The sequence below is a fragment of the Pteronotus mesoamericanus genome, unplaced genomic scaffold (assembly GCF_021234165.1).
Source record: "Pteronotus mesoamericanus isolate MK-2021 breed Mesoamerican mustached bat unplaced genomic scaffold, CSHL_Meso_final contig_27, whole genome shotgun sequence".
Classification (NCBI taxonomy): domain Eukaryota; kingdom Metazoa; phylum Chordata; class Mammalia; order Chiroptera; family Mormoopidae; genus Pteronotus; species Pteronotus mesoamericanus.
Genome location: NW_026555115.1, coordinates 24,600,593 through 24,625,823, shown reverse-complemented (window position 1 = coordinate 24,625,823; position 25,231 = coordinate 24,600,593). Strand labels below are relative to the sequence as shown.

General features: G+C 45.6%; 1 protein-coding gene across 2 annotated transcripts in view; it reads right to left on the bottom strand.

Annotated features, from left to right (window-relative positions):
• Positions 1-25,231, bottom strand: part of MYLK (myosin light chain kinase) — a 182,890-nt gene that overhangs the window by 5,892 nt on the left and 151,767 nt on the right. For both annotated transcript variants that reach the window (XM_054575200.1, XM_054575201.1), the window contains 4 exons: positions 21,888-22,105; positions 19,616-19,739; positions 8,379-8,531; positions 5,704-5,827 (listed from right to left, as the gene is read on the bottom strand). In XM_054575200.1, coding sequence (XP_054431175.1) covers positions 5,704-5,827; positions 8,379-8,531; positions 19,616-19,739; positions 21,888-22,105 — 619 coding nt within the window. The remainder of the gene's footprint in view (positions 1-5,703; positions 5,828-8,378; positions 8,532-19,615; positions 19,740-21,887; positions 22,106-25,231) is intronic.

The window sequence follows — 25,231 nt, the reverse complement described above, 5'->3', positions numbered from 1 at the left end:
TACTGTGCTTCAACTTCCCATAAAAGGGATAGTTTATATAAAGCAACTGCAGGCTGAGACAGCTCCAAAGACTTATTGCCGATGGGGCCCAGTGGGGCTGTTTCTCGTAAAACAATGCTAGTGATAGGATTTTAATTGGTCAAGAAAATAGTTATTATAGATCTCACAGGCCCTCATGCAAGGGGGTAAAAAGTATAGTATTGACCCTGTGCAAGTCATTTAACCTCTCTGGGCTTCACTTTTCTTCTCTGCATTAGGAGGGGTTTGGACAAGATCTCCAAAGTCTCATTTAGTTCTGTTTATGATTCAGATACTTAAGAGATTTTGAGAAATAGTCTGGCTGGCCCCACCACAAGTCTATGAATGCACGGTAAAGTTCTGGAGGGGTGCTCTTCCTTGACATACACCCAGGCATCAAAAAGAAGCACCCGAAGAAATGCAAAGCAATGGCATTTTGTTTTTCTGAGTCGAGGCACCTTGAGAATGGACAGAATTTCTGCTGAAAAGGAAGCCAGAACTTGAGATGAAAATTTCTCAACAGTGTGAAAAATTCTACCAAGCACAGGATTTAGGTCAAATACATATTATCCCCCCAAATATACAATGTGTCCATGTTTCTTACATTTAATTAAGGTTTCTCACCCCTTTTCTAAGGTTAATGGGATAACTAAGATAAGAAACTAAAGCATAATCAATTCCTTCCACCACTGCATGCAAAGCATCTTCAGGCACCTAGACACTGTGCATCCAGAGCAGGTGTCATTGCAGACTGGCTGCTGAGCGAGTAAGGACACTGGCAAATGGCTTGCACTCACCTACTGGACTAGAACTGTGCTAAAGTTATTTCCTTCCTGAGTTAATGTCATGCATCCAAGTATTTCAGTAAAGCCTTGCAATTCTGGACTAGCTGGAAAGCCAGTATGCTTCAGTAAAAAGAGTATTTTGAAAGTAAAGAATTTCAGACCACTAAGGAACCATACAGAAGTGTGTGTGTGTGTGTGTGTGTGTGTGTGTGTGTGTGTGTGTGGTTTAAGTGGTCGCCTACTACTGTGACCATGATCACTTTGCTGTTTTGTCACATGCCGTCCTTGTTGCAGACAATTTTCATGCACTTGGAGCAGACATTCCATCCTGCTCTGTCTGTCCTCTGGCCATCCACACTTTGAACTACATCACTGTGTGGTGTGGGTAGGTTCTGGCCCTCTACTCACTATGGTGACACTGGGTCAGTCCGAACAGAACCCAGGAAGCCCCAGGTGGAGGTGATGAGTTGGGAAAGAAGGTGAGATGTTGACAGACCAACTTAACTCTGCGCAGAGGCAATGTGGCCCTGCAGAGGATGAGACCATTTGGCAATCTTGCATGCTCTTCTGGAGCAGGCTGTTACATAGATCTGTTTGTTGTGCTAGCCAGAGTGTTGAGAGACCCAGATCTTCCCACAGTAGCTTCCCTTGACCTCTGGAACACATAAGGGGTGGAAGAGACCGGCAACTGTCCATGTCAGACCAGGCTACTTTCTAATTGGCCAAACTCGAAGTCTGCCTTCTCTTTCAGTTTCCTTTATCCAGTACAGGCTGCTTTGCTCTGGCCAGGAGTATCTAAACTAAGGAGTTTGATTACTGTGTGACCTTGTGCAAGTCGGTTCCCTTCTTGGGGCCTCATGTCCTTGAATCAGATTTAATCTCCCCACAGGTCTAGTCTTCTACAGAAAGAGCAGGATTCATGCTTGTGAATATGCATCAGGGAACACTCCCCCTGAGCTCCTGGGCTCCCTAATTCCAAACACCTGATTGTGACTGGCGAGGACTGTCTTCACTCTGGTGTGAAATAATGAAGTCTTTCCTCTTCTATTAACAAAATGACTAACATGAAGTTACCAGAACAAGGCAAATAAAAGAGTTATAATGTTTTCAAGGAGGTGGCAAATTCACACTAACAAATAGACCATACATGGGGGAAATTTTCCAGCAGATGGAACAATAGAGCATATCATTTCTGAAACAGGGAGAAATGTCAGATGTGCTTAATAAGGAAAAAAAAAATCTATGCCAGAATTCAGTCTTTGGAAATTGATTTATATAAAAAAAAATTGGTAGGGAAGTTATTTATCACAACTAGGAAAGAAATATATCTGTATGTTCTAGTCTTCCAATTTCATGCCTTTGAGCTGAAAATTGGTTGCTGTTGACCTTTGGAAATTTTTGGAACATCAAGACAGTGAAGATTTGATTCTTTAAGTTCCATCTTCGTTTTGAGGAAGGCTTTTTCTTGTTTGAGGGCAATGGCCAAGGCTGGATTCCTGCATTCCAAGCCAGTAGCATCTATACTGTAGCAGATTCCCTCCTGGGAGAGCCAGCTAGTGTGGCTAACCAGCTTCTGTGCCCAAGACTGAAGGGCTTCTCAGGATAAGGGTCTTTCAGTGCTAATGCTGAGACAGTCCCTGGCAAACAGAGCCAGCAGGTTATCTTAGAGCCAGCCAACTGTCATAGACCTTATACATACCAACAGCCCCAACATTAGGATTTCCTGAGAGAAGTGCATAATATCCAAATGTGATTGTCAAGTGTACTCTCTGTTGTATTGCATCCAAAGCTTTCCTCCCCATGGCCCTTTGGTCCATACTGTGGGGGTCTTTGTGGTTCCCAGGAAATAAATATGATTGCCCATCGGTCTCTACAGTCCTAGTTTTTTGCTTCTTGTTTTGCATGCAGAAGCCCTGCTATCCTGCTCATCTTGCCCATCCTCAGTGCTGCTACTCACCACTGTATCATTTAAAAATTCTTTTGATATAAATCAAAGAACATACCCTCTTTCAGAATAACTTCATTCTAAGATCAAAATATGATTAGCTGTCTATATGGCCTCATGTACAGAGATTTGGTTCCATGTTACTTCCTTCTTCCTGTGTCTTTCATGAGACCGTACCAGAATGAGAACAAGGAACCTTCTTATGCATCTATAGAGAGTTCTGGGCTACCTGGGCCTGCCCTGCTCCTTTCCCTCCACCATAGTCCGCCCCATTCTGTTCTACTCCACCCTACCCTGCCCCACCACACAGAACCTCGCTACTCTGACAGGGAACCCCCTTAGGAGAACATTTTCCTCAGCGAGCAATGTAACACAGGATGGTCAGATGCAGCTGAACTATTACAAAAGAAATCATGCATCAGGGACATTGTACATCAAATGGGATTTTGTGGTCTACTTTTGAGAAACCTAGCCACAGTTTTTTGTGAAAAAAATCATTTCCAAGTGCTGCTACCTATATTAAAATGACTTTAAAATTCCTTCTCTGAATTCTGCCCTTTTCTTCCAGAAATTCTACTCCTCACTTCCAGAAAACCCTATGACTAATAACAGTGTAAACAAAAAAAATTTAAGTGATTAAAGCATCAGCACAAATTATGGTTCCTGACCCATTAGATGAAAAAATTCCATTTGCTCCGTCTCCCATGTCCTTATCTTTCCTCCATGCTTGCCTGAAGGAGGGGGGCAGAGAGCGGGGGGTCTCCAGCAGGGAGCTGGAAGTGATAGGGCGAGAGGTTGCCCCTTAACCTGCAGCCTCACCCAGGCAGAACCCGCTGAGACTCCCTCTGAGGACTGCCCCACCCCACCCAGCCACCCTATCTGGTCCAAAAATACTGCTATTTCTTTGAGATCTGTTGGCCATTGGGTCATTAATAAAGTTAATCTTTAATTTTTGTGAACACTGTTTTGTTTGTAAGATTATTTGCTACTTGCCCTGGCTGAGTAGCTCAGTCAGTTAGAGCGTCAACCCAATACGCCTAAGTTGCTGGTTCGATCTCTGGTCAGGGGACATATAAGAACCAAGCAATGAATGCATAAATAAGTGGAACAAAAGAAAAAAATCAATGCTTCTCTTTTTTGCTCTCTCTCTCCCTCGCTCTCTCTCTCAGAAAAAGAATATTTGCTACTCTGATATTACTGGATCCTAATGGCACCAGAGGGCAAGGTAAGCAGCACAGGTATTTCAACTCACCGGGCACTTGAGGGATGCCAGGAGATCCACCTACATCTTCACATGGGGTGGGGTTGGGGGTGGGGGTGGGAATCAAGAGCTGACACTGACTGTGGGGGTGTGCCTGAACCCAGGATGGTAGTCCCTTACACCTACCCACCCAAAGTCCCTCCTCTGTCTCCACTACTACTCTCAAACTTTGTGTGCAGTTGTACTTCGTGAGGAAACTGGTTTAGTCATCCTGGCAAATTACCAGTGTCCCAGTTGCCCCTAAAACAGCGAGTTCCTTTTTTGCTGCCACGCACACTGGATTAAATGCCTAGGTCCCCCGACTGCCCAGCTAAAAGGCTCTGCTGCCATTGGGTCAGCATAACCAGGTGAGGCTCAGTTCCCACCTCTGTGCCTTTTCCTCTGCCTCTGCTGTCATCCCTCTTCTGTGCTCTCATCTGTGTCCCATGACCAAGTTTAACCTCCAGCCCTGGCATCATTTCCGCACAACCACATCCGAGTCCGGCGTGACTGGCTCCATTCTCTTGTCCACACTCACATATAAGGCTATGGGGAGCTATACTGATAGTTTATAATTCTTGGTGGGTGTAATGTCCTTTTATGTCTATTTGCTTCAGTTCCTCCATTACACTATTCATTCCTTGAGTATAGAAACCATGTATCCTCCAGCAGCCTGGGAATTTTATAACACTAATAGTGATAGTAAAATTAATACAGTAGATGATGATAAGTTCTCTATGGTTTCTGAGGACCATTTTATCCACCTGCTAAAACTCTAAGGCAATTTTGTGTCATTGTCAAGACTGTGTGCTTTGGAGCCAGGCTCTGGATTTGACTCCCGCCTTTCTCACTTACCACTAAGTGATCCTGGGTGACTTTCCTAACCTTTTCCTGCCTTTGTTTGAAAAGTAGGGATAATATAAAACCTACCTCTAGGATTAAGACTTAATGCATAGAAAGTGCTTTGACTGTTTTCTGACACACAGCCAGCCCTTCATACATATTAGCTACGGGTGTAATTTTTGGACGTGTGCTATGTGCCAGGCAATGTGCTAAAGGCCAGATAAAGATTATCTCATATAATTCTCACAACGATGCTGTGACATTGGTATTGTCCTCACTTGACAGCTGAGGAAACAAAGGCAGAGCAAGGTTAAGTCACTTACCTAAAGATACATAGCTAGTAACATACGCTCTCTCCAGAAGGCGGGCCATGTTGAAGGTCATGTGCCCTCCCCCTTCATCACAAAGAAATGTAAGATCAGCCCTGGCTGGTGTGGCTCAGTGGATTGAGCGTCAGCCTACAAACCAGTCGCTGGTTCAATTCCCAGTCAGGGCACATGCCTGAGTTGCAGACCAGGCCCTCAGTGGGGCAGGAGGGGTGCTGTGTATGAGAGGCAACCACACATTGCTGTTTCTCTTCCTCCTTTCCCCTCTCCCTTCCCCCCTATTTAAAATTAAATTAATAAAATCTTAAAAAAAAAAAAAAAAGAAATGTAAGAGCATCACACTACCTTTAAGGAGATCACATTGTCCAGGGGTGACATTGCTCATCCCTAGCCCCAAGTCAAGAAATGCTAGCCTTGGTCCCAGACTATTTTAGAAACAGATTTAAACATTTTTGGAATGAGGCTGGGGCAAATTGGGAATGAGGATGGCTTGAAAAAAGCAAATATGAGGAGCAACATTCCAGTCCAAAGTGACCCTCTCATTACCTGCCATTTCCTTCTTGCCATGTACTTTTTCATCCGGTCCTTGGAGAGCTTCTTGGCCTCCATGTTCTTGGTGTCTTTCATTAGCCATGGATGCTGAAGGCACTGGGTGCAGTTCAGGCGGCTTCTGATAGAGGCAGAGATCAGAAGATTCTAAGCAGGAGGAGACCTCAGAGACTGCTGGTCAGATCATAAATGGGAGGATATGTGTCCCTAGTCCCACAGGGAAGAGCCCAGGGCTCTGCTCCCAGTCCATCCATCATGACCAGTGTCACTGTGCTCCTGGCTCTTTTCCTCTCTTGCTCTGGGTTACCGAATAGATGCAGAACAGGTTAGGATTAAGAAGGCCCAACTGCCAAATAAGCAACTGGAGTCTCATGACCTGTTCTTGGGGTCTAGGAAGGGTAAGTGCTGGAGGGCAGACATGTCTGGGAATGGCTGGCCCATATTCCAGGGTGGGGTCATTCTGCTGGTCACATGGGAGTTGGTAGCTAAAGAGACCTAATCCTTCTGCCTTTCTCTCTGGTGGAGGGGTGAGTGAAACATTAGGTCCAAATCTTGGAGAATCTCTAAACTCTCATGTCTTATGTTGAGGCTGAGTATCAGGTTTTTTCCTGCTCAAACTCAAAGAGCTATATCCTACATAAAATCTATGCATTATGATGACCTTAGAACCCTGCTGAAACTCATTTAATCTTTCCGAAAGCTCTGGGAATCCAGAAATATTTCAGGGACATCACCTTAATTGTAATAGGACTAATAGAGCCCAAAGAACCAAATGCTAACATACATAGTAAAATCAGTAGAAGTAAATTTTCTAAGAATAGCAAAATGTAGTGATCTTTAGATAAAGGGATTATGAATTATTTAATTTTCTCATATCCAATTTTCTATAATTTACATGCATTACTTTTATAATAGAAAAACATTTTAAAAAGGGCTGATAGATGAAGATTTCTGGATGAAGAAACTTGCTAAGTTTAAGAGTTTATGGGAATCTAGTATCTTGATCTATTTGAAATCAGTGTTTTGGTGAGTGCATTTTATGAGCATAGAGGGGCCAACACAGCTCATTGAATTAATACAAGGTCAGATGAGAAAACAGGGTATACACATAATACATCATTTACCAAATCTTCAGTGAATGAGGCCATCCTTGGACCAGAGTTATTGGGAAAGAGGCTTGCATTTCTGATGCACCTTGGGAGTGAGGATCCTTCACACTAGAAGCAATTCGAGACCTCCCACAACATCCAGATTTTCCTTAGCTCATGCCTACTTCTGATACAAAGATCATGACTGAAAAACGCTAGAAGCCCTCACAGTCAAGGGGTGTGGAATGTAGCCTCTGGAGGAGCTGGCCCTAAGGTTGGCTAGAAAGGACAAAGAGGTGGGTGGCCAACCACAGCACCAGACAGAACCATCTCAGAGACCCTCCAGCCCTGTTTGCTTAGCAACTGAGTTCTCCTGTTCCAGGCAGGTTTTTTCCTAGAGGGGAGCAAGATGACTAACAGCCTGGGCGAATCTGTGGGTCCCAAGTACATGGAAAGACCTAGGCCACTTAGTCACCTGGCAATGGCAGAGCCTCCTACCTCCCCCTGGAGTTGGGCTGCCTCTCCCTTTCTCATTGTTTGTCACACCATCTAGTTCAACGCTACCGTTCTTGGGCAAAGCTTGTAACTGCTTCTTCCTGCCAAATCAACTTCTTGGGGCCGAAGAGCCAGGCCCTGCCTCATCTGGCCACCTGCTTACAAAGTGCAGGGGGAGCCCAACAGGCCAGCTGCTCTCAGCTGATACCCCCACTACTCTCTTCCCCTGGGATGAGCCAGCTCTCCCAACACGCACACAGTCCCTCCCACCTTCCTGATTTAATTTAGCTGGTTCCCCTCACCAGGTGAGTCTTTATCAATGAATTGTGTCTTAGACACACTCAAGGCTTCCTCCAACCTCCACTCCTGTGCTCTGAGCTCCTCTGCAACTTCAACCTCCATTCTTCTTTCAGTGAAATACTTACGGAGTGGAGTGCCTTGTGTATCTGACCTTCCCTCATGGCCTTTTCTTATATGCCTGTACGCACTGGCCTACCACTTTCACACCTGTTTTATATATTCATCCACAGACCACAGACCACAGACCAGGAGGTGGTGGTGGGGAACCTCACATGTTGCACTGTTGTGGGGGAGTGGGGTGGAGATGGCGCTGGGAGAGGGTTGAGCCCAGCCGTCTGGGATAACAGTCTAACTTTGGCCAGTGGGAAAGGTACCTGGCCATATTCAGGAAGGTAGTTCTTAAATAATTTAGATATGAAAAACACCAAACCAGGATAGTCTGGAGAGATGATCAGGACCCACAAACAGGAGGGGCTAAGTTTTCAGCAGGGTTTCTATAGGCCACACTGGACACGGAAAATAAAAGGGAGCCGTCATTATTCATACACAGCAAGCAGCCACTCTCCCGCAACACGTGGCTAAGTGTGCTTTTCAAGTGAGGTTCCGGTGTTTTTAAAGCCAAGTAGTGTCTGGCACCGGGGAGCAGAGGCCTAGAAAGACCCCTTCCCTTTCCCCCACCCTCCCTCCCTCAGGTGTGGAGGGACCCATGACAGGCAAAGGAAACTCCTGCCTTCAGACACTAGTTGAGTGAGTGGGGAAGCCAAACAGATTGAAATCTCAATTCATTACTTCATATCTTTCTTCAGCAAGTTGCTGATAAAATCCTTGGCATCATTGGAGATCTCATCAAATGCCTCATCGTCGAAGTCCCAGGTGGCTGAGGTAACGTTGGCTAAAGTTTCGTTATCATTGTCACCCATGAAGGGGGAAAGTCCACTGACCCTGAGAGAAAAGAGCAGGAGAGCAGGTGAGTTTTTGGTGGTAGGTTGCAGGGTAGATGATCCCCTCAAGTGAGTGCTGAGGTCAAAGGTGAGGGCCGGCAAGCCCTGCGCCCCTAAGTGCCTGGCTCTCCTCCCACTTGGGGAAGGAAGAACTCCCCAGGCTATTGTGGTTCAGCCTCTTCTCAGTGCTCACTGCACTTCTGGGGTGTCGCCTGCATCTTGACACTACCTGTCTATGAGGCTGAGGCCGGAGGATTTTACTGCCATTAACAACTTTCACAGTACACAGCATAGCCCCTCCTCCCTGTCTTCTATTCTTCCCCAAAGCCCAGGCTAGAACTTCACCCCACAGAACCTTCTCTAAGGTCCCAGTGCTCCTGTCCCCTGACCATGGACGGTTGCGTGGTATATAGTTCCCGTCCCCGCACCTGTTGGTCCCTGCTCCAGTCAGCACCAAGCACACATAGATGCGTGGCAAGGATGGGTGGGTAGATGAATGGGGGACTTGGAGTTGCCAATGTGGGTTTAGTATCCATCTACACTTGAATTCAGTGCACTGGAGGCATTTAAGTCAAACCAGAAAGCTTCCATAAGAGGCGCCATGGTGGAGGAAAGAACACAGCCTGTTCATTCACTGGGTGACCTTGGACAACCACCCTAAATACTCCGTGTCACAGATTCCTCTTCTGTAAGAAAGGAAGTCCTACTACTTAACCACAGAGTGGTTGCCACTTCTACCTCTCCTTTTGTTCCTGCTCCTTCTCCTCCATCATCACCATCATAGTAGCAAACACTCATTAGACATTTGCTATGTGCCAGGCACTGGACAAAGAGGTTAAAATAGATGAACTCATTCAATCTTAACATCACCCTATAGTGCAGGTGACTCATCAGTTGTTTAACAGATGAGGAAACTGAGGCACAGAGTAGGGTTAAGTAACTTGCCCAAGGATTCATAGCCAGTGAGATTTGAACCCAGGTGTTACAACCACAAAACCAGCTCAAACTGGTCCTATCCTGTTTAACAAGATGCTGAGTCATTTTTCAGACACAATAGACTAAAATCCTATGTCATGCAGCCAAAGCATGCACAGAAGAGAGAACTTGGACCTCCAGCTGCACCTGGAACTAAAGTCTCCCCACCCCTGGCCCGACACACATGGAACCAAAGGACTGGGACATAACTGGAACTTGAATGCCACAACCCCTTCAGGAGTGCAGGGTTGGCTGTCGAGGAAGATGCAGTGCCGGAGCCCCTTACCATAAATGGCCAAGCTCCAAGTTCTCCAATTAAGACCTGCCCCAGCAGCACTTCTGCATACCTGTTCCCCCAGCCCCTTAAAAGCCCTTGACTTAGTCCAGCGAGCAAGATGGTTTTGAGGCATTACTAAGTCTCCCATCTTCTCGGATGCTGCCTTCTTGATCAATAAACCTGTCCTTAGTCCAAACTCTGACGTTTTGAGTTTTGGCATTTCAAAGCATTGGACACATGAAGTTGGGTTTGGTGACAGCACCTCTAGAGCTTGAATCTTAAGCCACGTTATATGAACATTCCTTTGAAGATGAAGTAAGTCGTAGCGCACAGACCTGCATGAGGCTTGGTTTACAGGAAGGAGCTCAGTTCATGACCACAGATACCATCCTTCTTCTGTATGTAGTTCATCCCCATTGCCTCACCAATGTGCGACCTCAGGAATGACTCATTTGCCCATAGCTTAAGCCAAATAAAATTCAAAAGGTAAAACGTCTCAAAGATTAATAGAACAGCTTTATGGCTTATTGGCCTCACTTCTCACTTCTGAGCACTTCATTGTCACACCAAGTACCCAAACTCCATTCACCCTGACCTAGGGCCGGCCTCACAGTTGCGCAGCGCCCCACCCTTAGGTGGGCCCCACTATTGGTTTAATGTTCCCCTGCTGTCATCTTGAACCTCTTAATAATGTTTGAACAAGTCACCCCACCATTTTATTTTGCACTGGGCCCCAAGAATTATGTAGCTGGTCCTGCCGTGACTCCACCTGAGCCCCATGAGATGAGTCTGGGGTGTTCACGCCATCAAGCTCCCAAGTTAAGGCTTCACTAATGTTCTTTCTCCCAAATCTTTATGCACCCATCATCATAAACAATGACACAACCCTTCTGGAGCTCTTTTGGCATTCAAGAGATTTCAGCTTATGAAATACACCTGTACCCAAAAACTAAGTTTTGTAAAACAAAACCCACTGAAATACAGTGAGAAAACCTTGACATGGAAGGAACTCTGGTAAAACCTTTGATGAAAAGAAGAAAGCTGTTGTAATGTGGATTATCTCACCCTAATCAATAGATTTGTGTTTTGATAACAGAGTTTTATAGATGGAATTCAAGTGTCTTAAAGCAAAACGCCGATTTGTTTGAAGAATGCATGGACACTGTCCTGATCAGTCACATTGCGTGGGGGAAGCGTGAGAGTTTCTCAGCCCCTGAGTGTGCACCATTTTATTCTGCTCCTTTCCCCACTCTGGGCTCCAGTTTCCCCTTCTTACACCAAGAGTACTGGGCTAGAATTCCCAGTGGCTCCCAGCTTTCCTATCTTTACAATCTTGTGTGACCTGTTAAAAACAAACAAACAAAACAGGCTCAAAATGGACTGATTTGCCCTTGCAACATCAAACCAAGACTTAGTCGTAACTTCAGCCACTTCCAGAAATGTAATCTTTAAACTGTCAGTCTGAAACTTCCTGATTAGTACTGCATGACAGAAGCCCTGCTGTCCCCTTCCCACCAAAAGAAGAGGACCAGGCCTGAAATAATCTTTTCTTTTCTGTTGCTGTGACTTCTTTGCCCCACCCTCCTTTTCCCTATAAAACCCTTCCATTTTGTACGGCCGGCCACCAGGGGCATTGCTCCGTGTACAAGACAGGATGCTGCCAAATTTCTGAATCGTTGAATAAAATCAATTTGATCTTCCCATTTATTCGACTAAATTTTTGTTTTGGCAGACCTAAGTTAGCCCATCAAGAAGCAGCCTGACTCTTGTTTGTCAGCCACCTGCTTCCTTCTGTTTTTACAGTTTCCATTTGAAACATAGAGGGGGAAGTCCTGTGGCACTCCAAAAGACTGCAGAAAAAGCAAACAGCCCTGCTGTGGAATGCTGAAAGGTCCCCTTCTGCAAGCCTCCTTTCCTAATTAGGAACTGTAATCCTGCAAAGATAGACCTTAATCTCTGTAATGTTCACAGCCTGGGAGAGCCTCCTCACCTCTGACCTCTGGGGCTCCTCCTTTCTGGCAATGCATCCATCTGAAATACCCCAGCTGGCGCCTGGCCTGCCCGAGCTCCCCCAGCATTGCTCTCCCCCATTAACGAGCATGTCTCTAAAAGAAAACTTGGAATATATGCAGAGCATGATGACAAAGAGAGTGTTCTAATTTTAGTAATGCTGTTTCTGGGTGGTGGGATTTTACAGATTTTTTTTTTTTTAACTTTCTTCTTTGAACTTACACTTTATTGCCAGGATTTACATAAGGATCATGCATCTTTTTATTAAAAAAGTAACCCAGTAACAAACAGAATAAACTTAGCATTAAAAATTCAACCACTCACCTCTCTTCCTACTCTTGCCTAGTTTTTAACTGAAGGGGATCAGAGTACACCACTCCAAAAATATCGCGTAAGGATTGTTTTGAACTGAAGGCAATTAGCTCTCTGTCCTCCCTCTTTCTGTCTAAAAGCAGGCCATAGCCCTGGCTGGTGTGGCTCAGTGGACTGTGAGCTGAAAGGTTACCAGTTTGATTCCCAGGCAGGGCACATGCCTGGGTGGCAGGCCAGGTCCCCAGTTGGCGGACATTTCTGATTGCTGTTTCTCTTGTATGTCAATGTTTCTCTCCTCTTCTTTCTCCCTCCCTTCCCCTCTCTCTCAAAATAAATAAATAAATATAATCTTAAAAAAAAAGTCCATACTACCCAAAGAAATTTATAGATTCAAAGTAATCCTTATTAAAATACCAATGACGTATTTCACAGAAATAGAACAGACATTTCAAAAATTTATATGGAACCATAAATGACCCCGAATAGCTGCAGCAATTTTGAGAAAGAAAAACAAAGTAGGAGGGATCACAATACCGGATATCAAACTACACTACAAAGCCACTATACTCAAAACAATCTGGTACTGGCACAAGAACAGTCCCATAGACCAGTGGAACAGAATAGAAAGCCCAGAAATAAGCCCAGGTCTATATGGGCAACTAATATTTGACAAAGGGGGCAGAAGCGTAAAATGGAGCAATAATAGCCTCTTCAACAAATGCTGTTGGGAGAGCTGGACAACTATATGCAAAAAATTGAAATTTGATCATCAGCTGACACCATATACCAAAGTAAACTCAAGATGGATAAAAGACTTAAATATAAGTCGCAACACCATAAAAGTCCTAGAGAACATTGGCAGGAAACTCTCAGATATCCCACGCAGCAATTTTTTCACCAGTAGGTCTCCTAAAGCAAGGGACATAAAAGAAAGAATAAACAAGTGGGACCTCATCAAAATAAGAAGCTTCTGCATGGCTAAAGAAAACATCAGCAAAATGAAAAGGGAGCCAACTCTATGGGAAAATATATTTGCTAATGATACATCAGATAGAGGTTTGATCTCCAAAATATGTAAAGAACTCACTCGACTCCACTCCAAGAAGATAAATGATCTAATTAAAAAATATGCAAAGGACCTGGGCATCACTAGCCATCAGAGAAATGCAGATCAAAACCACAATGAGAAACAACCTCACACCGGTCAGAATGGCCATGATAAACAGATCAACAAACAACAGGTGCTGGAGAGGCTGTGGAGAAAAGGGAACCCTAGTACACTGTTGGTGGGAATGCAGACTGGTGCAGCCACTGTGGAAAGCAGTGTGGAATATCCTCAAAAAGCTGAAAGTGGAACTGCCTTTTGATCTAGTGATTCCCCTACTGGGACTATACCCTAAGAATCCCAAAACGCCAATTCAAAAGAACCTATGCACCCCAATGTTCATAGCAGCACAACTGACAATAGCCAAGTGTTGGAAGCAGCCTAAATGCCCATCAGTAGATGATTGGATCAAAAAATTATGGTACATTTACACAATGGAATACTACACAGCAGAACGAAAAAAAAACCTGCTACACTTTGCAACAGCATGGATGGAACTAGAGAGCATTATGCTAAGTGAAATAAGCCAGGGGGCGAAAGACAAATACCGTATGATCTCACCTATAAGCGGAACCTAACCAACAAAACAAAGATGTAAGGAAAATATAACCAGCAATGCTGAAAGAAAAAAGAAACCAACAGAGACAAGAGGGAAGGAGGGAGGGGTGGGTGGGGGAAAGGGAAGGGAAGGGGCAAGTCAAGGAACACATAGCAAGGACTTATGGACAAAGCCAAAGTGGGGAAAGATTGAGGGAGGGATTGGGGGGGCAGAGGAAAGCGGTGGGGGGAAGGCAGAGACAAATGTATTCAAAAAAATAAATAAATTTAAAACATATATATATTTAATTTAAAAAAATTAAAAATTGGAACTCCCTTTGAGTCGGCGATTCCACCTCTGGGAATATACCCCATGGACCCTGAAACACCAATACAAAAAATATATATATTATATATATTTTATATATTTTATTTATTTATATATATTCACCCCTATGTTAATTGCTGCATTATTTACAACAGCCAGGAACTGGAAACAGCCTAAGTGCCCATCAGTACATGAGTGGATAAAAAAGCAGTAGTCCATTTACGCAACTGAAAATTAGGCAGCATTGAGAAAGAAGAAACTCTTACATCTTGCAACAGCATGAATGGACCTGGAGAAAATTATGCTAAGTGAATTAAGCCAATCAGTGAAAGAAAAATACCGCATGATCTCACTTACATGTGGAATCTAATGAACACGATAAACTAACAAACAAAATAGTAACTGAAGCTTAGATACACTAAACAGAATGACAACTATTGTAAAGGAGGCAGGGGTGTGGGAGGTGGAGAAGGATGAAAGATGGTGAAGGCATTAACAAAAGAACATCTTTGCACAACTCAAGGAGAGGGACAACAATATGGGGACTGGCTTGGGGAGGGTGGAGTGTTGGGGCTGGGAGGAAGTGGAGAAAGGGAGAAAAAGCAGGAACAACTGTAACAGCATAAACAAAAAAATGTAAAAAAGTATTAGATGTTAATAAATTTAAAGACATGAAAAATAAATAAATAAATAAATACAAGCACGACATAAATTTCTCTTTGTTAAGGTGACATAAATTTCCATTTGTAGAGGAGAAGACTCTTACATGCGTAACAAACTTACTAAACAACCCTTATTTACCATACATTTCCTAGGACCTTCTCATAACTTGACCCCTCCAGAAATATAAAGCCCCTTTTCTTCAGTCTAGCTATGTCTTTGCAATTTATCACTCTTTGTTAAAATGGTATATAAGCTTCAAATTCTATATGCCTCCTTGAGTCACCATTCCTTATCTCTTATGCATATATACATAATTAAATCTGTTTTTCTTTCTCTTGTTTATGTGTCTTTTGTCAGTTTTATTGGCAGTCCCCCACTACGAAACCTAAAAGGGGAGAGGAAAGTATTTTCCTCCTCAACATAATAAGTGGATTTATCTGGCCTTCACAAAATTGTAATCAGTGCAGACAAGTTCTTGGATGGTCTTTTTCTTCGCTTGACACAGTTTTTCACCAGTGTATACAGAGTCTTCATGTTCATTTTTAATGGTTAAATATTAGTCTTTGTGCTGATGAGTCACAAAGGTCATGACTACAGCGTGTTCTTATTTCTTAATTCTTAATACCTCACTGCAGCAAAACTTCGTCCAGGGAATCTGATTCGGCAGCCTGTTCTGCTCATGGGGCAAAATGGCAGGAGAGAGGAGGGTGTAGAAATGCTTCTTGGACTACACAAGCGGCAAAGAGGTGGCCTCGCTGCATCAATGGCCAGACCACACATCTGCTAGCAGAACTACTGACCGCTTAGGAAGAGTTTGCCTTTGATCCTATTTTAGCCGTCAAGTACTGAGGTGTGGTGGGAGATGTGAGAGGGTGGGCAGGTCCCACAGGAAGAGCTGGGTATCATATTGTGCATTGGCCTAGGAAGTAGAGAGCCAGGGTTTAGTCACGCTAACCACAAGCCAAGAACCTGGACAGCAAAACCTGCAGGTGGTGGCTGGGCTGGGTGTGAGCATGGGATCCTGGAAGGTCACCAGGGCTGGAATGAGAAACCGTGTCTGGCTCACTGGAGGAGAGGACGGAGCAGCCCTGAGTGGGGCTACTGGAACCCCCTGAGGAGCGCTGCATTCAAACCCAAGTCTGAGCAGGCACCTGATACTTGGGCACTGGGACTTCCCTGTTCACGGCTGCTGTTCCCAGAAGGTAGACTGGGTGGGAGATGACCCTGGCTCTCTGGACTATGGTGGGTGCCCAACAAATGAGTAGAAAAGGGAAGTGTGTTGCTGCACCCAGTCAGGAGGATGGTAGGGAGGAAGAAGCAGAGCAGTAATAGCTCTTCACCTTGGTTTGGGGGAGGAGAGAGAGCAAAGGAATTCCAGAGTAGGCTGAGGGCAGGGCACAGAGGAGGATTTTGGTGTCCCCATGGCAGTGAGGGAACACCAGGTCCTCAGGAAATAGAAGAGGGGGAGGTAGGCGAGGGAAGGAGGTCAGAAAAAAGGTGGGGCTCAGACTTTCTTCCACGTTGAAATGTGGTCTAGAGCCCTTCTGTCCTCTCTCCTCTTTCCTGCTAGAAACCAAATGGGTATTTCTCACACCAAGGGAGTCTCCAGGAGATTCACACAATCTACTGTCTATCTTCAGAATCAGGGGTGAAAGGGTAGGAGGCCCCATGGCCCTGCCTGCTGCATCTTCACTTTGCCTGGAAAACCCAGGCAGGCAGTGGGGCCAGGACCCCAGGGTCAGGACAGGCTCTGCCCTGACCTCCCCGAGGGCTTTGAGAAGGAGTTCCTCCAACACAGCCAGAGAAATCCACAAAGGCAGCACCGGCGGCCTGAGAGACGCTCAAGAAACATCCCCAACTCTCTGGCCTCTCCACCTCTCACTGGCCCCAGAAAGGAGAGGGATGGGTGGGGAGGAGGTTCTCTGATACAAATGCAGAAGGTGGACCTGAAAGGGACTGTCAGACAATCAAGTTCCAAAGAGGGGAACAGTGGGTGCACAGGGGCACCAGAGAACCCCTTCTGGAGCTACAGCAGCGCCTCCAGATTTCTGCATAGCAGAGATTGAAAGGAAGCAGTTTTCAGCACTATGTGCTCTGCTGAGAGCCCTAGCTCAGGAGGGTAGCTGCCAATCCCTGCTGTGAGAGCCAGTGGGAAAAAGACCTAGAGGGCAGAGTGGCCCACAGGGATGGCTGCTGGAGCCAGGACCCCGGGGAGGCTGCCAGAGCTGTGCGGGGCTGACCCGTGTTCCCGCCACACACACCTCTCTCCCCTCCCCCAAGCCCCTGCCCAAACAACTTCGGGCTGGTGCCCTACTCATCGAAATCATTTTCTCTCCATTTCATAAGCTCTTCCTTATTTCTTTGCCTTAGCTTTAAAAATAATCTGGTAAACAATAGAGCTTATTATCCAATTACTATGTTCCTACAGTTAAAAGAGTTTGCACTTTAAAATAAAATGCTCTGATGACTTAGTAATTCTTGTTCTAGATTATATATATCCAACAGAAATGCATAAACATATTTACTAACACACATGTTCCAGAATACTTGCAACACCCCCAACTGGAATCTATTCAAAAGCTCATCACGTGGAATGGATACATAAGTGGGATGATGTTCTCACAGTGGACAGCGCTGGGAATGACCAGACTGCAACTGCACACAATGATATGAACGGGCCTCATGATCGGTGTTGAGCAAAAGAAGCCAGGCGTGTCTTTCTGTATGATTTTGTTTATGGCAAATTCAAGAGTAGGCAAAACTAATGCGTGACGTTAGACATGAGGATTATAGTTACATCTTGGGGGACAGTAACTGAGAGGGGCACTAGGAAGACTCGGGGCCCTGATAGTGTTTGGTTTATGAACTTGGTATAGGTCCCATGATGTGTTCACTGTGAAAATTTACTGAGCAGTGTAGTCACTGCTCTCTCCCAGACCAGCAGGGAGACCAAAGGCCCTAGTTTGCCCAGGACTGTCCTCACTTTAGCACTAATTGTCCTGTATCCTGGGAAACTTGTTAATCCCGGGTAAACTGGGGTGGCTGGTCACCCTCTAGGACTGTGGAGAGTGGAAAGCCATGTGGGATTCTCTGGCCCTGGTCATAGCCATGCCAAATGAAGATCGAATCCCTGCCATGACCTGCTCCCAGGTTTGTTCTAAGGATTAAAGAAGAGCCCATGTGAAAATCCGTGGCTGCAGATGATCTCAATTCCACAGTAGTGGGAAAACCAATGGAAACAGCGAGGCAAGTATCTTCATGGCTGCAGAAGGACTCAGGGACCAAGCAGAACCCAGGACAGCTGAGTCTGAACAGAATAAGCTGACTAAAGACTGTTTCTCAAAATTCAGGGGTCTCTCCCAGGACCAAAGATCCAGTGTGAGCATCGTCCAGCCTGGGGCAGCCCTAGAAGGGGCAGACTAGGCCCCACTGCCCTGCCATTCCTTACTTACAAAGGAGCTCGGACTCCAGAATCAGATATAATTTTCTTTAATCATCAGTTTCCTTTTTTCCTGGAGTGGGACTGGAGTAGGGTGGGGCAGGGAAATGTCCTGCTGGCCAGGGGGCTGCTGCTCTGCTGCTCTGGGGGAAGCGATGGCGGTGGGGGAAACATCAGGTAGGGAAGAGATGACTCTCTGGGGTATAGAATCTGTGATACAGGTTCAACTGAGGCAGGCTGTGCTAACAGGCCACAGTGGGAGTAACACTCCCAAGCATGTGGAAAAGCCACATTGCACAAAAAAAATCACTCCACTTTGGCTAAAGCTTTTGTAACAGGGGTTCCTGAAACTGGCTGTGTAGCAGAGTCACCTAGAGCCTGTTATCACACTGAGTTTGGACACCCCAGGGGTCTAAGAAGGCGTTCTTAGAGGTCCTCCTCCTATTTTCAATGAACACGCTTAATTTTTCCTTTTGCTTTAACAACAAAAAGTATTTTTTCAAAATGAATGCATGCACGGCTACACCTTCTGGGTCACCATCCTATAACTGTGTGTTGCCACATGCTTTCAGGGGCTGCCTCTGAGGCCAGCGAATTTCTGCAGTTTGGGGCTTCAGAGATTAAACCAGCAGGATCCCGCCAAAAGGGTGTCTCTTAGGGCCTGGCACTCCGAGTGCAGTCCTTGGATCGGCACCACCAGCAACCTGGACCCTGCTAGAAATGTGCATTCTCAGGTACGCCAGACCTTCTGAACCAGACCCAGCAACCTAAAAAGAGGCCTAGGTGATTCTTGTTTATTACTGTTTGTGAAGCACTGGTCCAGATTACCGACCTCCCCTCTTTTTCTCTAGCATTGTTAACTGACATGGCTTTGAATTTCCACCTGACTTGCCAATTCTAATAATTGTGATGGCTTTCTGTTGTCTGTTGGCCTCATTGAAGTCTCTGTCATCAAAAGTGCTTGTTAAACAGTCCATATAGGAGACTCAGAGATGAGGCTGGTTGTTGGAGTCCCTTTGCAGTGAGGATGGGGTGCTGTCCTCTAAAGGCAATGATAACGCCCGCACGAGATGTGCACCTGGGCTCTCTCCCTCCTCTATATGCCTACCCAACTAGTGAAGGTAAATTACATGGTACCAGCTACATTTCCAACCCCTGATTAGAGGCCCGGGCTGGCCAACATCAGGGATGGTGAGGGGCTTGGAAGGCAGATCCTGGTGTGTGGAGCTAGATGCTCCCGGCGGAGTGTGAAGTGAGCTGCTGAACGTATGGGAGCACAAGAAGAGCAGGCCAGGGGGTTAGATGGGAGCCTGCCACCCTCCCGACTCTGGGGCAGGCTCCCCGTCAGGAGCCACTCTGGCCCCTTGAACATCAGGGCAGCCTGGGGACCCTCCTATGGGACTCTCTAACCCCACTCCCATGTACCCAGCAGGACTCACAGGATGTAGCAGATGACCCCGATGCTCCACATGTCTGTTGCATAGCCAATGGGCTCATAGTTGATCACTTCAGGTGCCACAAACTCCGGGGTTCCAAAGAGGACCTTCAGAGACCCTGCATTCTCTGTAACCAAGATAGAAGGGGATCAATCGCCAGAACACTGTGGAGCCCACCCATAGAACATGGATACCCTCATCGGTATGCCCAGGAGGGACACAGACAAGACCCGGCCCTCAGTTGGCGAATGGCACAGACATTGGCCTCGCCATTAAACAAGAGCAGTGATATACCAGTGACACCAACAAACTGAACCCTCACCTCAAATGTCTTCAGGGGGTTGGACGGGGCAGGAGAGGCTGTTAAAGCCCCTCCCCCAAATGCCCTTTCCTAGGTCTGCCTGCCCCATGAGTATCCTCAGGCAGGGGCTGTGACTTGTGCTTGATTGATAACAATCTCTAACATCCACTATGTGCTATAAATTCTGCTGCCTGGTTTACAAAGACCTTCTTTATTTAAAAAAAAATTGTATTCACTGATTTCCTTTTTTTTTTTAGAGAAAGAGAGAGGAAGGGGGAGTGAAAGAGAGAGAGGGAGAGAGGGAGGGAGAGCAAGAGAGAGAAACATCACTTTGTTGTTCTATTTATTTATGCATGTATTGGTTGCTTCTTATATGTGCTCTGGCAGGGGATCAAACCCACAACCTTGGCGTAACAAGATGACACTCTAACCAACTAAGTTACCTGGCCAGGGCTTACAAGGACTATCTTCTTTATCATAGTATTCTCGACAACTCTGAGAGGGAGCTATAACCCCTATGCTCCTGAGGAGGACAGGGAAGCCCAGAGAAGTGGCATGATTTACCCATCCAGTTAAGAGTGGTGATCAGGACTTAAACCCAGGTGTCCTGACTCCTGAGTCATGTTCTTCCTGCTCCACAACCTCTCCATGTATAGCATCTCATCTCTCTTTCCAGGAGCTGCTTGGGAAAAACCTTAACCCCAAGGTGGTGTCTCTGAGCCATAAAGGATGAGATGTCCTGAAGTATCACACAGATACCAGCTTCTGGAGGACTTGTCAGCCATGGGGGTGGCATATCTGTGGCCTGTGTGCTGCATCTTGTCTTCTTTAACTACAGAGTCTACAACAAGTGTTCTAAGACAAAGCACTAAATGGTTCTCAGGCACAGAAGCTCTGCTGCACATGAATTCTTTCCTGCAGACCCAGGAAAGAGCATTTCGGGGGAGGGGCATTTTAACCTTCCCAGTTCGCTGGTCCTTGGTGGACCGCTATTCCCACATATCTCCTCACCAAGGGAGCGTGCATGTGGTGTTCCTTGGACTCTGACACTGCTAGCTCTCCAGGCCAGTTGTGCCCTCTTTGTTTAAACTGTTAGTGGTTCCTGCCTGGAGGTGGGCCCTGCACAGCAACAGTGGCCCCCACCCATCCCCACACCATGTCTTCAGCAGGAGAGAGCAGAGAAGGTGCATTCGCCCAGCCTCGGGTCACTGATCACCAGGGAATCAGAGCCTGGCAGGATTCACTCCCTTGTTTTTTCCTTTATTACCTACATGGTCTCAGCTGGGTCTGGGCACCCTGGGAGATTTACCAGGTGGGCACTAACTCCTTGCAGGCCAGTGAAAGAAAAGCTAGCTCCTGCCAGCCCTCAGGCCCCTTGTTGACAAGGCAGTGGTCAGGGGCTGTAGAGGGGAAGCTGTTTCCTCAGTTCCTGGGATGTCAAAGAGCTATGCAGGCAGGGTGAGCTACTGTGGACCTCGTTTTCCTAGTCTATAAATTGGGGCTCATAAAATATGCCCTGCCTACAGAATCAAATGAGAGAAGGCATGTGTGAAAGTGCTCTGGAAACTCTATGGTAGGATGCAAATGTGGGGAAGCACCACCACCAAAGTGAGTTTTGCTGCTGAAGGCACCATGGTAAAAAATATAGAAGGGGGTAACAACAACAACAATACATTGCTACATAGTGCTTACTTACCATGTGCAAGGCACTACACTTATTACTGTATTACAATAACTCATTTAACAACTCTGAGGTGGGTCCCGCTATTATCTCATTTTACAGATGAGGAATTTGAGACTTAGAGTCACACAACTAGTAAGCGGTAGGGGCAGGATTTGAATCTGAGCCATCTCCACGCTCCCTGATTTTAACTCCAGTACTGTGCAATTCCTTCTAATACCCAGTGTGTGGGACATGGCCACAGCCCCAGCTACTACATGTGGGTGATAACAGGAGAGGTGGATTGGCCTTACCCAGCCTTCTGGCCAGACCAAAGTCGATGAGCTTGATCCTTGTGCCTGTCTTGTTGACACACATGATGTTCTCGGGCTTGAGGTCCAGGTGGACGATGCCCTGCTTGTGGATGTACTCTACCCCCTCCGAGATCTGCCTCATGTACTTGATGCACTCTCGCTCCGTCAGCTCAAAGTCCTCATCGATGATGCGCTCGAACAGCTCACCGCCTGATACACTGTGGGAACAGAAGGTGGCAGTCAGACCACAGGATCACAGGGCCCAGGCTGGCAGGAAGTCTGGCCAAGGGCAGCATGGGGAGACTGGCAGGAAAGGCCATGGTGTGGGGGTGCTGGGCACTTTCTGCAGCTTCCTGAGTCCCAGGCCACCACCCCGTTACACTGGTCTCAGTCTTCCATTGTGTGAGGAGAGCCCAGGGCTCCTGCTTTCTTGCTTGGGGGACCCTGCCTGTATCCACAAAGCTGTTGGGGGATTAAGGGAACACCTAGGCTGGGTAGTTTCAGGGGTGGTCATGAACTGAGAGATCCAGACATGATCTCGTTAGAAAAAGAGTAATCACTGGGCAGCTTCCATCCCCCAAATGACTGTAGATGTATAAGGAATCATTCTTGTACTCCAGTCGTTTCTTTAGTTATGGAGACTTGAAACCTAAAATAATACTACAGGAACAGGAAAGTATCTTCAATAATGAGCCTGAGCAAATTCATTGGCTGTCACCTATTATACTTAGAGTTCTGATTGATTTGCCCCCTCTGGCTAGAACTGTAGTATCAGTTTACTTCTTCCAGCCATGATAACCTTGTCTTGCATGCTCAGTTGCCCAGGCTGGAAGTATAGTACATCCTTCCTGCTTGGATAGACTTTTGGTCCTGGTCACAGTGTCTCTGGGTCTCATAGAGGGCATCTTCTGTTAAGGACTGCCCCACAGGCTACAGCCGGCTGGCATACTGCCCTTCAGTGCAAGTTCATGGCTTTGCTTCCTGAGTTGCAAGGGTCCTCTCTCTTCCCTTGTCCTACCTGCTCCGACCCACTTTCCTCGTTCATTGCTCAGAAAATTGAAAGCATCAACTTGGTGACTTTTGTAGCATCTAGACATTGAAAAGCTCCTTTCTACAATGACCCATAAGTCCACTGGCTGAACAAAGCTGGGTGGGCTACATTCTAGGCTAGTCCTCTTCCAAGGGCCTTCCCTCTTCTAAGGGACACCATCATGAAGGAGGAGAAAAGCCAAGTTTGAACTCTACCTTTCACAAGCTGTGTGACCTCGGGTGAGTTCATCTTTCTGAGCCTCAGTTTCCTTATCTATTCCTACCTCACAGAATTGCTAGGAATGAAGGAACCTTTGTACAGCATCATGCCTGACACACAGTAGGTGCTCAACACATATTATCGCCAAGTGGATCTTGTTAGTGACCACTGAGGGAGAGACAGACTGGGGCGCACCAGGCGACGCAGCCATCACAGCCTCTGTTAGTCTGGCCGCTATCACCACAGGACAACAGCCATTTGCCCTTCTGGACTGGCTGAGCAGGGATGGGAAGGCAGGAGCGGGGAAGATGGGGGAGAAATCGTCTGTGCCGGTGGCCGCTAGGGGGTGCTGCAATGGAACTTCAGAACCAACCAAGAAGGAGGTCCACGGGTGACCAGCAGGTGGCGCCAAGCCCCCCATTGTTATTGCTCTTCCCCCAAGCTCCAAGTCAAACTATGGTACTTTGCCATGTATAATGCGCACTTTGCCCAAATTTTTGAGGGAAAAATAAGGATGTGCATTATACATGGGTAGTACTAATTCCATAGCTACATTAATGTTTTAAATTCTTTTATTTATTCTTACGCATTAAAAATGTGACTCTAGAACGCAATAACAATATCCATATGCAAAATAATACCCGGGAATATGATAATCAGGTTTGTTTCTAAATATAAATAAGTAAGTAAATAAGTAAATAAATGAATAAATAATTGAATTAAAAAGTTGAAACAAAAGATTTTTTTCCTGAAAGTTTAGGCCAAAAACGTGGGTGCGTACTATACATGGGAGCTCATTATACACAGCAATGCATTATACAGAGAGAAGTATGGGAATTTCTGTTTTCAGATCATAGGTGATTCTGAACATCTCTGTGCCTCAAAGAGGCAGAAAAAACAGCACCACCTCGCAGGGCTGCTGTGAAAACTGAGTTAATTCAACTGAAGTGCTTAGAAGAGTGCCTGGCACATAATAAGTGCTCAATAACATTAATTATCATTTTTTAAAAAAATGTGCACTTGAAAAGAATGTATATTCTGCTGCTTTCGGGTGACATGCTCTGAAGATATCAATGAAATCCATGTGATCTCGTGTATCATTGAAGGCTCTGTTTCCTTGTCAATTTTCTGTTTGGAAGATCTATCCATTAAAGTCAGTGGGGTGTTAAAATCTCCAACTATGACTGTATTTCTGTCAATCTCTCCCTTCATGTCCATCAAGATTTGCTTCACATATTTAAGTGCTCCTATGTTGGGTGTATAAATGTTTACTAGGGTTATATACTCTTGTTGGATTGTTCCCTTTATCATTATGTGTCCTTCTTTGTCTCTCACGGTAGCCTTGGTTTTAAAGTCTACTTTGTCAGATATAAGTACTGCTACTCCAGCTTTTTTACCCCTTTTCATTTGCATGAAATATCTTTTTCTGTCCCTTTACTTTCAGTCTGTGTATAACTTTTGTTCTGAGGTAGGTCTCTTGCAGACAACATGTATATCGGTCTTGTTTTTTTTATCCATTCAGCCACCCTATGTCCTTTTTTTTTTTTTTTTTAGTGGATGATTCTAAATGTATGCAATATCTAGAACAGGTAAATTTATATGGACAGAAAGTAGATTAGAGGACACCAGGAGCAACTGAGAGATGGAAAGGGGGAGTTATTCAATGGGCACAGTTTCTGTTCAGGGTAATGAAAAAGATTTGAAAATACAACTTCTGCATAGAAGGGGCAAGGACAGGCTATAGCTAAAGTGGCAGCTGATACCTATGGAGCCCTTGCTGTGTACCGGACACTCTGCCTGGACTCTGCAGTCTTCATCCAAAGGCAGACTTAGGTACTGCTTCAAAACAGCTGCATCTGGTTTTCAGGAGACATTTCAGCCTCTTGATCAAAAAGTCTTAAATGAGTTTTTAAAAATGTTTTTATAGTAGTAAAACATATATGGCATGCAATTTTCCACTTTAAGCATTCTTAAGTGTACGATTCAGTGGCATTAGATTCACAACATCATTCCCTATGTCTTTTGATTGGAGCATTTAAGCCATGTACATTTAAGTGGTTATTGATAGGTATGTATTTAATTGCCATTTTATTCT